The sequence below is a fragment of the Bubalus bubalis genome, chromosome 2 (assembly GCF_019923935.1).
Source record: "Bubalus bubalis isolate 160015118507 breed Murrah chromosome 2, NDDB_SH_1, whole genome shotgun sequence".
In the NCBI taxonomy this organism is placed as follows: domain Eukaryota; kingdom Metazoa; phylum Chordata; class Mammalia; order Artiodactyla; family Bovidae; genus Bubalus; species Bubalus bubalis.
Window position 1 is genome coordinate 52,870,252 of NC_059158.1, and position 14,463 is coordinate 52,884,714.

The following is a 14,463-nucleotide window of genomic DNA, read 5'->3' on the forward strand; positions in this document are numbered from 1 at the left end:
ACCCTTCAGTAAAAATCTCCTGTGTTGTGTTTCTGGAGCCGGGAAGCTCAATACAGACCCAAGGGTAGGCAACTACTGATGTGTCAGCAGGCTACAAAAGGTCACAGCCTCCTCACACAAGGTCACAGAGGAAACCATCAGCAGATTAAGTGTGCCCATCTCATCTTTACTGTGGAACCCTTGCCAGCGAACTATGCAATGCATACAGGGAAGCCAAGTTTATGTCCTAAGACCATGGCCAGAGCAACCAGTTTAGAACATCAGTGCTGCATCAGCCATTGTCCATGAAACCGCAGCCTTCTTCATAATGAGACTCTGGCTCTGGGGACACTGCTCTGTATGGCAGAAAAATGCGACGGGTGCTGTACCCACCATTACTGCAGTCATACTCCATTCTGGATGACACAGCCTCGTATACCAGCAGCGTTTCCTTCTATTAGTTATAACAGGGAAAATCTGTGAACTAGGGATATGACTTCATATGGAAGTCATCATGAAAATCCAGGGGAGTCCCTGAGGCCAGGATTTGGGGGACGAGAGAGAGAGACTAGGCCTTGTCTGGGCTCTGGGACATGGTGGCTGGGACTGCTGGCTCTCCTAACCTTTGCAGGATGTGAACTAAAGTCCTTGCCTTAGATGCTGAGCACAAAGTCATATTGGTACAGAAGCAGAAGCTTGGGGAAAGCAGACACAGTCTTAGCTCAGAGTCCACAAACTCAAGGGAACCATGGTGTTGAACTATCTTCTGTACCATGAGGTAAGGCTCAGATTTAACTGCACTTTCAAAAATGTTTCTCTGAATTGTCCAAAAAAACACTCTAAATTGAAAAAAAAAAAAAGAAACCTCAAAAGCCTGACTTTACTGAAATGGTGAGAGTTTTATAACGGCCTTAGAGAAAAGAGTGGAGAAGGAAACAGCAACCCACTCCAGTGTTCTTGCCTGGAGAATCTCATGGATGGAGAAGCCTGGTAGGCTGCAGTCCATGGGGTCTCACGGAGTCAGAAACGACTGAAGCAACTTAGCAGCAGTAGCAGCAGAGAAAAGAGAATTTCCATGACAAAAGATAAGGGCTTGCCTAATAATGGTGTCATTGACCTAGGGCTCCCATCAAATCCATTCAAGAAGAAATTCAATTTATAAAGAAATAAAATGATTTTTTACAATTCTTTTCAAGTAACTTTTAGGTGTAACCTGCTGTGGCCGCCGCCGCCTGGAGCCTGGAGTGTTGGCCTGGGTCACCTCCACCAGCACGTGCTCTTCTCTCCCGAGATGACTGGGGCTGCCAGCCACCAGGGCCCCTGACAGGCCCACCTGGAGCAGCATGGAGTCTGCGTGGCTGCTGAGGTTCACAGCTGGGAGAATGTCAAGGCAAACTACAGCACAAGGGGGAGAGGCCTGGACTACACCCCCTCACCCCCACCCTCCCAGGGAACACCCATCTCGGGAGGCACACAAGGAAAGAAACGTCTGGGCCATCCCTTCCATCTGCCCTGCCTGCTCCTGCTTATTCAGCCCCTCACTCCTGACACACGCAATTGGTTTTGTTTTCTTTAATTATGTTTTGAATCATCTGCTTTAACATCTAGCTGGTGTCTCGCATCCTACAATCATCTCTGCTACCACTCTTGGCAGCCAGAATAAAACCCCTGTCCCGGTTCCTGGACTCATGGTGAGCAACAGACAGGATGGCCTCCTGAATGAACAGATGAACTAATCCACAGCCATGCCCAAATCCTAAGGTGGCTGGTGAGAAATCACAGGGAGAAGTGAACAAGAAATCCGAAACTGGCTAAACCAGTGAAGTCCATTGCAGTAAGAGGAGGGAAATCCCTTCGAAGCTTGTGAAGGACTGAATCAGGGAAGTTATAGGGAAAAGATGCTCCTCCCTCTCAACATGTAACCCTCATGCCCTTGCATCCCCACCACAACCTGGCCCCTTCACTCCTACACCCTGCACTGGTGTGCTGCACAGACGGAAGGGTCTGTGCTCTCAGGCTCCCTCTCTGTGCCAGCTCACTCTCACCTCTGCTGCAAGGTCTGGGGCCCACGCCAGGGATTCTAAACAGCAGCTAGCCCAGCTATCTTGCTCCAGAAGAAAAAGCTGCTGTAGGTGCAAAAAAAATGATTCTCAAAATGATCTATGTTTTGTGTGAGGTTTCAAAAGTCTTAGCAGCAGCTCACTGACTGCAGGATGATTCAGTGACCAATTCCTTTAGTCTTCCCTAAAACCCCTAAAGAAACAGGTGGTTTATGGAGCTGACTTGGGAGAAGGCAGAACTTCACTGTTTCCAGGGTGTTTACAGGATTTAAACAGACTGTTGGGGAGTGCCAGTGAATAGTTAACCCTTTTTAAATTTCCCCCAGCAAGATGCACTGGGTTTTTTTTTTTGTTTTTGTTTTAAGTACAAAAATATCCTAATAAATAAAGTGTTTTTCACTCTCTGACATAAATCACAGCAGGATCCTCTATGACCCACCTCCCAGAGTAATGGAAATAAAAGCAAAAATAAACAAATGGGGCCTAATTAAAACTAAAAGCTTTTGCACAACAAAGGAAACTATAAGCAAGGTGAAAAGACAGCCTTCAAAATGGGAGAGCAAACAAAGCAACTGACAAAGAATTAATCTCAAAAATATATAAGCAGTTCATGCAGCTCAATTGCAGAAAAATAAATGACCCAATCAAAAAATGGGCCAAAGAACTAAACAGACATTTCTCTAAAGAAGATATACAGATGGCTAACAAACACATGAAAAGATGCTCAACATCACTCATTATCAGAGAAATGCAAGTCAGAACCACAATGAGGTACCATCTCACACCAGTCAGAATGGCTGCTATCAAAAAGTCTACAAACAATAAATGCTGGAGAGGGTGTGGAGAAAAGGGAACCCTCTTACACTGTTGGTGGGAATGAAAACTAGTACAGCCCACTATGGAAAACAGTGTGGAGATTCCTTAAAAACTGGAAATAGAACTGCCACACAACCCAGCAATCCCACTGCTGGGCATACACACTGAGGAAACCAGAAGTGAAAGAGACACGTGTACCCCAATGTTCATCACAGCACTGGAAGCAACCTAGATGTCCTTCAGCAGACGAATGGATAAGAAAGCTGTGGTACATATACACAATGGAATATTACTCAGCTATTAAAAAAAAATACATTTGAATCAGTTCTAATGAGGTGGATGAAGCTGGAGCCTAATATACAGAGTGAACTAAGTCAGAAAGAAAAACACCAATTCAGTATACTAACGCATATATATGGAATTTATTTTTTTCTTTTTTTTTTCTTTTTTTTTTTTAATTTTATTTTATTTTTAAACTTTACATAACTGTATTAGTTTTGCCAAATATCAAAATGAATCCGCCACAGGTATACATGTGTAAAGATGGTAACGATAACCCTCTATGCAAGACAGCAAAAGAGACACAGATATAAAGAAGAGACTTTTGGACTCTGTGGGAGAAGGCGAGGGAGGGATGATTTGAGAGAATAGCACTGAAACATGTATATTACCATATGTGAGATAGACTGCCAGTCCAGGTTCGATGTATCAGACAGGGAGCTCAGGGCTGGTGTATTGGGATGACCCTGAGGGATGGTATGGGGGGAGGTAGGAGGGGGGTTCAGGATGGGGGACACATGTACACCCATGGCTGATTCATGTCAATGTATGGCAAAAACCACTACAATATTGTAAAGTAATTAGCCTCCAATTAAAATTAATTTTTTTAAAAAAAGGAAGTGTTTTTATCAGCACTGTTTCCTATATTAGAGCTGAGAATGGGCAGCCAGCTCTCGGCTAGAAAGCATCTACCCACAGCTATGCTGCTACATGGCTTCCAAAAAGGACAAAAGGCAAACAGAAGTCACAGATGAGGCAGGATATAGTAGGGGAAGGCCCAAAGAGATGCTGATGATTCTGCCACACTGAAATTATTCCTGTCTTGGTCTTTCCCCAAGGCAGACACATGATATGATGGAGTGGGAAAAGATATTTCAGCACAGAAGAAACTTTAGAGACCTTGCAGAAACCCAGGAGATGGATCAGCACCCTTGAAGGCTAATATCAGAAAAACAGAGGCTTCTTCTTCTAATAATGTAATGAATGTTTATAGGGCTTCCCTGGTAGCTCAGCTGGTAAAGGATCTGCCTGCAATGCAGGAGACCCCAGTTCAGTTCCTGGGTGGGGAAGATCCCCTGGAGGAGGGCATGGCAACCTACTCCAATATCCTTGCCTGGAGAATCCCCATGAACAGAGATGCCTGGTGGGGTACAATCTTTGGGGTTGCAAAGAGTCAAACTGAGCGACTAATCAGAGCACAGCACATTGCAAACAAAGAGCAAGGAGAATGGAACAAGGCCTTTGTCCTTGTGGGGGTGTCACTCCCTAGCAGGAAGATTAAAACACACTATAATTAACCACCATTCAAATGGAGTGCACACAAAATCCAAGGGACACTGGATCACATGTACCTCTGCCCTCCTTTCCCTCTGTCTTTCTGATGCCCACATTGTGCCTGGGAGTCAGAGCCCACCGCAATGTTCTGGTGTCAGCAGTGACTTATGGATCCCAGCAACTTGGACCTGTGGAAAAGCCCACCCTGCAGGCAGCTTTGATCCTTGCCTTCCAGCCATTCTGAAAGGTCTGCTCTGCTAAGGTCATATCTTGTCTTTGCCTCAGAGGCCTCCCCCAAACCTAGAGAACCCCACTATCTTTTAAGATCTTGCTCAAGCTCTCCTCTCCTTAAACCCTTCCTTGTCATCCACAGCTTGAGAGGATCCTCACTCCTGCCTGTGTCCTCTGTAGATCAGGCTTACTCTGTTAAAGTGCTCATTCACAACATACTCTTGTCTGTTTTAGATTTTTCTCCCCCCAGTCTAGCTCCTCAAGTGAAGAAACTACATGCTATTCATTTCTCTACTTCTCTGGAGACCAACATGATTCTCACCACATTTTATGTCCCCAAAACATCTTGGTCTAACTAATAAATATTCGTTTTCAGTATCATCCTTCAAGTCCTTTGAACTTATACCAGAGTCCCAGACAGACCAAGTCATGGAAGAGAGAAGACAAAGAAATCATCTTCTTCCTCTGTTGTATCCAACCATGGTCCTCTTGCTTTTTCCATTACTCAAATCCATGACTCAAATTTAAGCCGTCTTTCTAGCAAGTAATGCTCAAAATTCTCCAAGCCAGGCTTCAGCAATATGTGAACCGTGAACTTCCTGATGTTCAAGCTGGTTTTAGAAAAAGCAGAGGAACCAGAGATCAAATTGCCAACATCTGCTGGATCATCGAAAAAGCAAGAGAGTTCCAGAAAAGCATCTATTTCTGCTTTATTGACTATGCCAAAGCCTTTGACTGTGTGGATCACAATCAACTGTGGAAAATTCTGAAAGAGATGGGAATACCAGACCACCTGATCTGCCTCTTGAGAAATTTATATGCAGGTCAGGAAGCAATAGTTAGAAATGGACATGGAACAACAGACTGGTTCCAAATAGGAAAAGGAGTTCATCAAGGCTGTATATTGTCACCCTGTTTATTTAACTTATATGCAGAGTACATCATGAGAAACGCTGGACTGGAAGAAACACAAGCTGGAATCAAGATTGCCGGGAGAAATATCAATAACCTCAGATATGCAGATGACACCACCCTTATGGCAGAAAGTGAAGAGGAACTCAAAAGCCTCTTGATGAAAGTGAAAATGGAGAATGAAAAAGTTGGCTTAAAGCTCAACATTCAGAAAATGAAGATCATGGCATCCAGTCCCATCACTTCATGGGAAATAGATGGGGAAACAGTGGAAACAGTGTCAGACTTTATTTTTCTGGGCTCCAAAATCACTAGAGATGGTGCCTGCAGCCATGAAATTAAAAGACGCTTACTCCTTGGAAGGAAAGTTATGACCAACCTAGACAGCATATTCAAAAGCAGAGACATTACTTTGCCAACAAAGGTTCGTCTAGTCAAGGCTATGGTTGTTCCTGTGGTCATGTATGGATGTGAGAGTTGGACTGTGAAGAAGGCTGAGTGCCAAAGAATTGATGCTTTTGAACTGTGGTGTTGGAGAAGACTCTTGAGAGTCCCTTGGACTGCAAGGAGATCCAACCAGTCCATTCTGAAGGAGATCAACCCTGGGATTTCTTTGGAAGGAATGATGCTAAAGCTGAAACTCCAGTACTTGGCCACCTCATGCGAAGAGTTGACTCATTGGAAAAGACTCTGATGCTGGGAGGGATTCCGGGCAAGAGGAGAAGGGGACGACAGAGGATGAGATGGCTGGATGGCATCACTGACTCGATGGATGTGAGTCTCAGTGAACTCCGGGAGTTGGTGATGGACAGGGAGGCCTGGCGTGCTGTGATTCATGGGGTCGCAAAGAGTCAGACACGACTGAGTGACTGATCTGATCTGATCTGATCGAGTTTGACTTGACCCAACCCCACTGTGAGCACCAGGGCCACTCTCCTGGGAGTTCCCGGCTCACGGTCTCCATACTGTTCTTCTAACGAGCATGACCATCTACTCTGGTCTGGTGTTCTCACCAGAGAACATGTCCTGTCAGAACAGAGAACTATGTCCTGAAGGCCCATGCATGATGGAAAGAAAGACACACAAGCAAAGTACTTCTGAACTGCCAGCAATGTGCTGCTGCAGTGCACAGAACAAATCTGTGAGGTTCACCTAAACTGTGGAGACTCTCAGGCTTCTCCTTCAGTTTGCTTCAGAGCTTATCTAACACTGGGCTCAGAAGCATTGGCCAGAACCTCCTCCTTGACCAAACTTGAGTCAGGATCCTCTGAGCCCTCTTCTCAACTAGGCCTTGACCTTGGCCTGATGAGCCACCGAATAGGAATCCTAACATCTTCTAGGCTCTTCTTCTTCCATGAACTCCAGCAAGTTCTCACAGGGACGATGAGTGGAATGGGGAGATCCCTAAGAAAGCTTGAATTTAATAGGGAAGCACATCAAATCTAGAGCCCAAGAGTACAACAGAACCCTAAGAGCTGGGGGCAGGTAAGATGAGAAAGCAGCCCTACCCCTGAAGGATGGGTAGGAAAAGTGCAGCGCCTGGCAGGCAGATGAAAGAAGGCTGAGAAATTCCAGGTGTCTGGGGCACTGATGGTTACCATGGCAACCACAGACCACAACACAGCCAACATTTAATTGGATTTACATAACTCCCCCTGGCCCATAGAAGTTAAGGTGTGTTCACCTTCAAGCTTAAAACTTTATCTCTGCTATGGACTGAATGTCCATGTCCTCCTCCAAGGGATCTTCCTGACTCAGGGATGGAATCCATGTCTTCTGTGTCTCCTGCATCAGCAGGCAGATTCTTTACCACTGAGGCACCTGGGAAGCCTGGGTCTCTAAGGAAATAACTGAAAGTGAATGAGGTCATAGGTTGAGGCCCAGATTTGATAGTATCAGTGTTCTTGTAAGAAGAGACACCAGAGAGCTCTCACTCTTTACACACACACACACACACACATATACACAAACATAGGAGACATAGCAAGAAGGCGGCCGTCTGAAAGCCAGAAAGAGAGTGCTCACTAGAAACCAAATCAGCCCATCCTGACCTTGGATGTCCAGCCTCTAGAATTGTGAGAAATAAATGTCTGTTGCTTACGTCATCCAGGTTGTGGTATTCTGCTGTAGCAGCTGAGACCTACAAAATGGCAAGGGATCCCAGAGGATAAGAAACCAAGCAATCATCAAGCTCAGATGACACTGCCAAGGAAAGAACCAATGAACTTAAAGTTAGGTAAAGAAGAATCATTTAAGCTAAGACATAAGAGGGCAGGGGCTGGGGGTGGGGTTGGGGGGACAGAAAGAGCATCCAACAGCCACAGAAAGCTGGGCCTTAACTAAAATACACTGTTTGTTTGCTGTCACCTTTCCATGGGGAATCTCCCTACCACCCACCCACTGCAGTCTCACTAAAGCCCCCTCCCTTTATGTTCTGAAGCCTTATCTTTCAACAAACATCCTGGAGGAACAAAAAACACATGGGGAGTAATCATGATTGCTTATGCTGTGACCTTGGGCAAACCATCATAATAGTTCTCAGGTCTTTTCACTCTGTGACTCAACCACGGGTGACTGTCCATCTCAAAAAAGGTTCAGATACAGTAGCTTTCCAGCGGTGACACAGCCAGCAATTGCCAGAGCTTTCCTTGATCTGGATACAGGCTAAACAAAATCTGCAACAATCAGAAACATTTAATGATAGATTTGTGGTGTGACAGCAATAGGATTTAATAACTTTGATAAGAGCTGAAAATAGGGTTATGATAATTGTGCTGCTTGATGTATCCAAAATTTACCTGCTTACTCTGAATAGCTTTTCTGAGATATTAAAAGATAAAATTCTTATCCATTAAACTATTTTTTTTTTTTTGCTACAATGGGCCTTAATTATTGATATTTGACAGTTTTAAGGATTGACTGCTGCTGCTGCTAAGTCGCTTCAGTCACGTCCGACTCTGTGCGACCCTACAGATGGCAGCCCAGCAGGCTCCCCAGTCCCTGGGATTCTCCAGGCAAGAACACTGGAGTGGGTTGCCATTTCCTTCTCCAATGCATGAAAGTGAAAATGGAAAGTGAAGTCGCTCAGTCATGTCTGACTCAACGATCCCATGAACTGCAGCCTTCCAGGCTCCTCCATCCATGGGATTTTCCAGGCAAGAGCACTGGAGTGGGTTGCCATTGCCTTCTCCATGAAGGATTGACTACCCAGCCCTAAAATTAAATTGTCAGAGGAGGGTAAATGTGGCTTCCTGCCAGGAGCCGGTGAGGCATTCCACTCGTGACAAAGGTCATGAGGAAGGAGGCTCAGCATACGCAAAGGCAGGATCGTGCCTCAGGAGTCCCCCCGGATATTCTCGAGCATCTACCCTCCAAAAAAAACCAGAGTCTACCTACTTTATTGCTTTGTGCTCTCACCTCTGACTTTACTGGGGGCTGTCCCCCACCACCATCTCACTCTCTCTGTCAAAGAGTTAACTTACAGCTCCAATTAATAAAGTTCCTGGGCAACTAGGAGTGTTTAAATCCAAACCCCTCAGATGGCTCTCTAACTCGCCTGACAAGTTTACCCACTCCTACAGCTATGCATATGATTGTTTACAGTCTCCCAGCCTCCAGAGGCACAGGAAGCTTAAGATATTCAAATAGCTTAGAGCCTCTCAGAGAGTTAGAAACTGTCAGAATAAAACTAGTAAAAGATTTCATTGATGAGCCAATGTTTGTTGCCAAGTTTCCACATCCCCTGAGTTGTATCCTTGAATGTGTATTATTAATATAGTTGGTATGTAGAAAAAATCAGTAGTGGCCTTGTTGTTAGTAACTTTAGACCCTTCAGATAATAAATTCTTTCCTTTGTTGTAAACCCATTACACATCCGCCCTATAGGAATGCAATTTTATCTTACGAAGATGGCGCCAAACCTTAAAATAATTACTCTTAGAGAAAATAAGTCTTTGTTGATAAGTCTTTGTCAAGAGTCATAAAATGTTAATAAGCCTTCTGGCCAGAAGATGATGTAAATCACCTAAACCATTTGTATATGATAAATTTGCAGGAAAGAAACCTGGTTTTTGATAAGGATCAAAGACTGCTGACTTTGCATCCCCTATCATCCTCTATGTGTAACTTAGGGTATAAAAGCCCCTGTTGAAAATAAAGCTACGGGCCTTGCTCACCAATGCTTGGTCTCCCCATGTCATTCTTCCCCTCAATTTCCAGCTGAGTCTCCATCTGGAGCACGGATATCCTCTGCGACCATTTATTTGCCTGGGCTTCTAAGACCCACTCGAGAAGGTGTCTAAGCTGGGGCACCTTCCGCTATTCGAGAGGGCGCCTGCAGCCTCCGTGGTCAGAGCTAACCTGGTGTCACAGGTTATATTGATTTTGCGCATAAACCAAGCTACTCAGCTTCTTTTCTCCACTGAATTTTCCTACTGAGCTATCCTCATTCTATTATTCTTTATATCTTTGATGAATAAATAAATAAATAGTCACCGACGCCATCTCCCCTTCGAATACCCTGGATCAGCCGGGGCTGGACCTCGGCAGTTTTCCTGTACGGAAGAGTAGGAAATGCAACCCATATGATGGCAAGAGCTCATGCTGTGGAATTTTCAGAGCACCTTATACACCCTCAGAAACTAAACTAAAGTGATGATGAGATAACAGATTACAGAGGTTCAAAACAAATTCCTCAAACTCTGTTTTGGTTGTGTCCACAAAACACCAATATTTCAATTACCAGAAGAGTGAAGACCAGACACAGAGTTCAGGTGAGCTCACAGGGATCAGGGGAGACTTGGCCCAACCATACCTCCCAGTACACCCTTGAAAATCCAGTACACCCACCCACCAGGCTGTGCTAAGCAACTGGGTCTTCAGAAACACACAGTTGTTTGAATAGGAAGTAGAGAGGCAAATTGGTAGCCAAAAAAGTAAACTCATGAAGTTTTCAGTTCATTGTAATTGTTTTTAGCCTAGATTTCCTTTCTGTGGACCCCTCCTCTCCCCTATTATGGGTTATTAAAGAGTTGCCTGTATTCAATTCAATTCAGCCAATATTGACTTTGTGCACGCTTGCTGTCTGAGATAAAACATTGTTCTCTACACGTCACACTGAGAAGAGTCTTGTCGTGCACTATCCTGCACATGCATAGAACCCCAGTCCTCACGCCCACACACACAGACAATGAAGCCCATGTATTTACAGCTACACATGGTCACACAGGCAGCTTAATCACAAAGGGCACCCAGCACAGCTGTCAGCACAGGCTGCCTGCTGAGAAGAGCCATAGCCACACCAGCCTGCAGTCCACAGGGCACAGGTATGGAACACTACTCACCCAGCCCTTCCTTGCTCACAATCTCATATCCTGTCACATCCTGGGGTCTCTCAAAAATGGCCCACACAAAGTATCCTATGCCAATGCTAAAGTTAGATAATAATTATTAACTGCAAAAATAACTCCCTAGGGCACACACACAAGCTCAAAATGGTCACAGACCACAAAAGACCTACTTGTCCCACAGAGAACTGCACACACACAAACACACAGGCAGACACGGATCCTCATATCCACATGCACACACACAGACTGGGTGGGGGGAGGCTCACAGTTGCTCATTCAGCACATGTATTTTAAGTGCCTATAATGTGATCTTGGCTAGGGCCACATCAGGGCACATACCACACAAATGCTGGCAATGACACTCATGACACCTCAAGTCAGAGGAGCACTCAGGTTGCCTCCAGGGTTCTAGCTCTGCAACCATCCCTGGGGATGCAGGGCAAGTAAAATCAGAGCAGTCTCCAGGGAAGAGGCAGACACAGAACTCCACTCTCTCCCAAACAGCTGGGCGCCACTCCAAATGGGCACTGAGACACTCCTAGGGGCAACCATGATTGCTGGACATGTCCCAACACAAATAAAGAGTGCTTACTGCATGTGGTTGAAAAGAGAATTTGGCAAGCCACTTAAGGTAGGGATTAAGACCCCAGGGCAAGCTGCCTTCTACAGACCACAGCCAGATCCTCATGGTTTCCACTGTACAAAGTGGAGCAAAAGTAGAGGAATGTTGCTAGGGGCAGGACTCCCTAGCCACCTCCAGACTGCCATCTCACATCCCCTCAGCATCTCCTCCTAAGAAATGTGTGTGTGTCCCACACCTCAGGTGCCCTGCTACCCAGCCCGAAACACCCAGGGACTCTGCTAAACAGACCCCAAGGCTCAGCATGCCATGGTACTCACAGAGCACAGCACCACAAAGACAAATAAGCCTGCGACTTTTAGCCACCGTACACAGCACCTGCAAGAGAAAAGACAGGTCCCAGATCACGCTGATGGCAGTCTTATTTGCATGCACCCAAAAAGGTCAAACCTCAGATGTCTGCTGAAGCCTTGGGTAATGTCCATCTCAAAGAATTCCACATAGAATTCTTTGAGAATTCTTTCTATAACATGATATGAAGTAGGATACTGCTGAGAACACCAATGACCTGTTGTAAACATACAGCTTCATGAGAAGCAGTTCAGAGGAGGTTACAGGAGGAAACAAAATTAAACCTGAATGTCTGAACACATCTTCTTGTCAGAGATGCTGAAGTTCAAGATTTGGGCCTCTTCACTAGCTTTTTAAAGGCTCTGGTTTTCTGGAAACAAGCTTTATCTTGGCTCTCAGATTCATATTTATCAATTATTTTCCCTTAAGTTTTCTAGAAGGTAAGAATATGGAGTTGATCGTTGAATAAACATTGACTGAGACATAACCAAACAATTCAAGAAAGAATTTGCAGTGTTGTAACTGGTTGTACCAGCAGAATCCTTTAAGAATTCCTTAAGAGATAATTCAACAGACAATCCAGCCCTCTGTGGACCCCTGATAGTCATCATTACACACTTCTTAATTGTGACCCTCAGGCCTTTGGGCAAATATGGTCCTGGCAGCCACTCCTGGCTTACCTCTGCTCCTTTCACCTCCTCAGGGCCCACCAGACCCCATCTCCTGAAGATATTATCACTGCCCAGTTGCTGGAGGGTGCTCTCCCCTGGTTGCTTCCCCAGGGCCGGCACTGAGGTATTTGTGCTCAGCCCCTGCCAACGTGCTCGCCCCTGCCAAAGACAGGGTGCTGGTATACAGCCTGTGTTTGACACATGTTTGTAGAATGAAAGAAGAAAGTCTATATTGGGACATCTTTTTCGAAATCTTTCTGATCCTTTCAAAATGGCAAAACCTTGTTCTGCATTCTTTTAGATTTAATGAATTTTATGAATAATTATATCATACTTCCAAATTATGATCAATAGTTCCTATTCAAATGGGAATAAAAAATATTTGTTTTTAAAGCACGAAGCATTAATTGAACTATCCTAAACACAAATGTCTTTCTACATAACTGACACATACAGCAGAGCTGACCATCCAAAATAGCTTTTACAAGTTTCAACAATAATGTGTAGTACTTTCGAGACATGTTAAAAAGAATGTCACTAAATCTTTCAGTTACGTGGAAAGTTTGAGGCAACTTCTCTATGAATCATAGGAGATAAAACAACTACTGAATGTGAAGGCTTAAATGCACTGATCCTACTTTCCATGCCACAGGATACTTGAAGAACTTCGCCTCCTCTGGAGTTGTGAGCCAGCATGCTGGAGAAGGCTGTAAACAGTAGCAGGGCTTAGCATCACGGTGAACGACGGGGACCAGGACCCTGTTCACATGCTTTCACATAATTCAAATGATTTTAAAGCAGATTAAACTGGCTGAATATTTACCACAGCTATAGCTAAGACCAGTCATAGTAAAGAAACTACACATGGCTAGAAGTGAAACCGTTAGGTGTCTTTTCAGGGGGCTCCAAAGAGCTCCTGGTCCTTTATGTCTCAGTGCAGAAAGAATTCAGTGAGAGATAAAGTAATAGATAGAAGTGATTTATTAGAATAGGACATTTGTGAGGCTTATAAGTGAGTGGGTGAGACAGTGTCACACGCTGAGAACTCAGTGGGCCATAGTTTTATAATCAAAGGTAAAGTGGGGAAGGGGAGAAGACATCTTTGTCTTTCTTGAGTAAATGTCAAGCTTCCACCATCCTCCTCCAGGTTGAGCAGGGGAGTTTTTCTTGTCCCTATATGATCAAGCTAAGTTCACAAATTATTATTTTTTTATGTGTGCAGAGAGCATGTTATTGAACTCACTAGGCAGGATGGTGTCTCATGCCACCATTGTTTTATTGTTTTGAGGCATGTCTTGTGCTTCTATTGTGTGGTTTGTTGCTAAAAAGGTCTGCTAGGTTTTGGTTTTGTGGTTAAGCAAACATGCTTTCTTGAGTAATCATTAAAGTACAGGAGTCTCTGACATTTTTTCCACTACATTCCCCAGGTGGGATTTAATTACCTACATCGTCCCTTCACTCTATCCCTATCAGGAGGCATGGTCAAAAAGACATCTCTATGGTCAAGCATTGGTGGGGGACCTGGGGTCACATTCCTGCCCCTACTCCTCTGCTTCTCTCAAAAACCTGCATGAAAGTGAAAGTGAAAGACGCTCAGTCATGTTTGACTCTTTGTGCCTGGAATTCTCCAGGCAAGAATACTGGAGTGGGTAGCCTTTCCCTTCTCCAAAGTATCTTCCCAACCCAGGGATCAAACCCAGGTCTCCCACATTGCGGGTGGATTCTTTACCAACTGAGCCACAAGGGAAGCCCATGCATGACCTCAGGCAAAATCCTTACTCTCTCCGAGGTACCTTCCTTTATCTACCCCTCAGGATTGCCTGTAACATCAACAGGACAAATGAGAGTGGGCCTCTCTGGCTAAAGACAGATACACTTTGAGATGCAGGCAGGTACACTTCTAATCAGCCCTTCAAACAGCTTCAGAAAAGATGGGCCCCCTTAGGTAGAGAAATAATAAC

At 44.8% G+C, this 14,463-nt stretch overlaps 1 protein-coding gene across 4 annotated transcripts in view; it reads right to left on the reverse strand.

The window, feature by feature from the left end:
- The window catches only part of OCA2 (OCA2 melanosomal transmembrane protein), a 317,417-nt gene that overhangs the window by 229,596 nt on the left and 73,358 nt on the right, over positions 1-14,463 (reverse strand). For 3 of the 4 annotated variants that reach the window (XM_044932080.1, XM_025272557.2, XR_006546353.1), the window contains exons 5-7: positions 11,801-11,858; positions 8,155-8,227; positions 1,193-1,353 (exon numbers count right to left, since the gene is read on the reverse strand). In XM_044932080.1, the coding sequence (XP_044788015.1) occupies positions 1,193-1,353; positions 8,155-8,227; positions 11,801-11,858 (292 nt within the window). The remainder of the gene's footprint in view (positions 1-1,192; positions 1,354-8,154; positions 8,228-11,800; positions 11,859-14,463) is intronic. The other variant, XM_044932081.1, reaches the window with a different exon arrangement.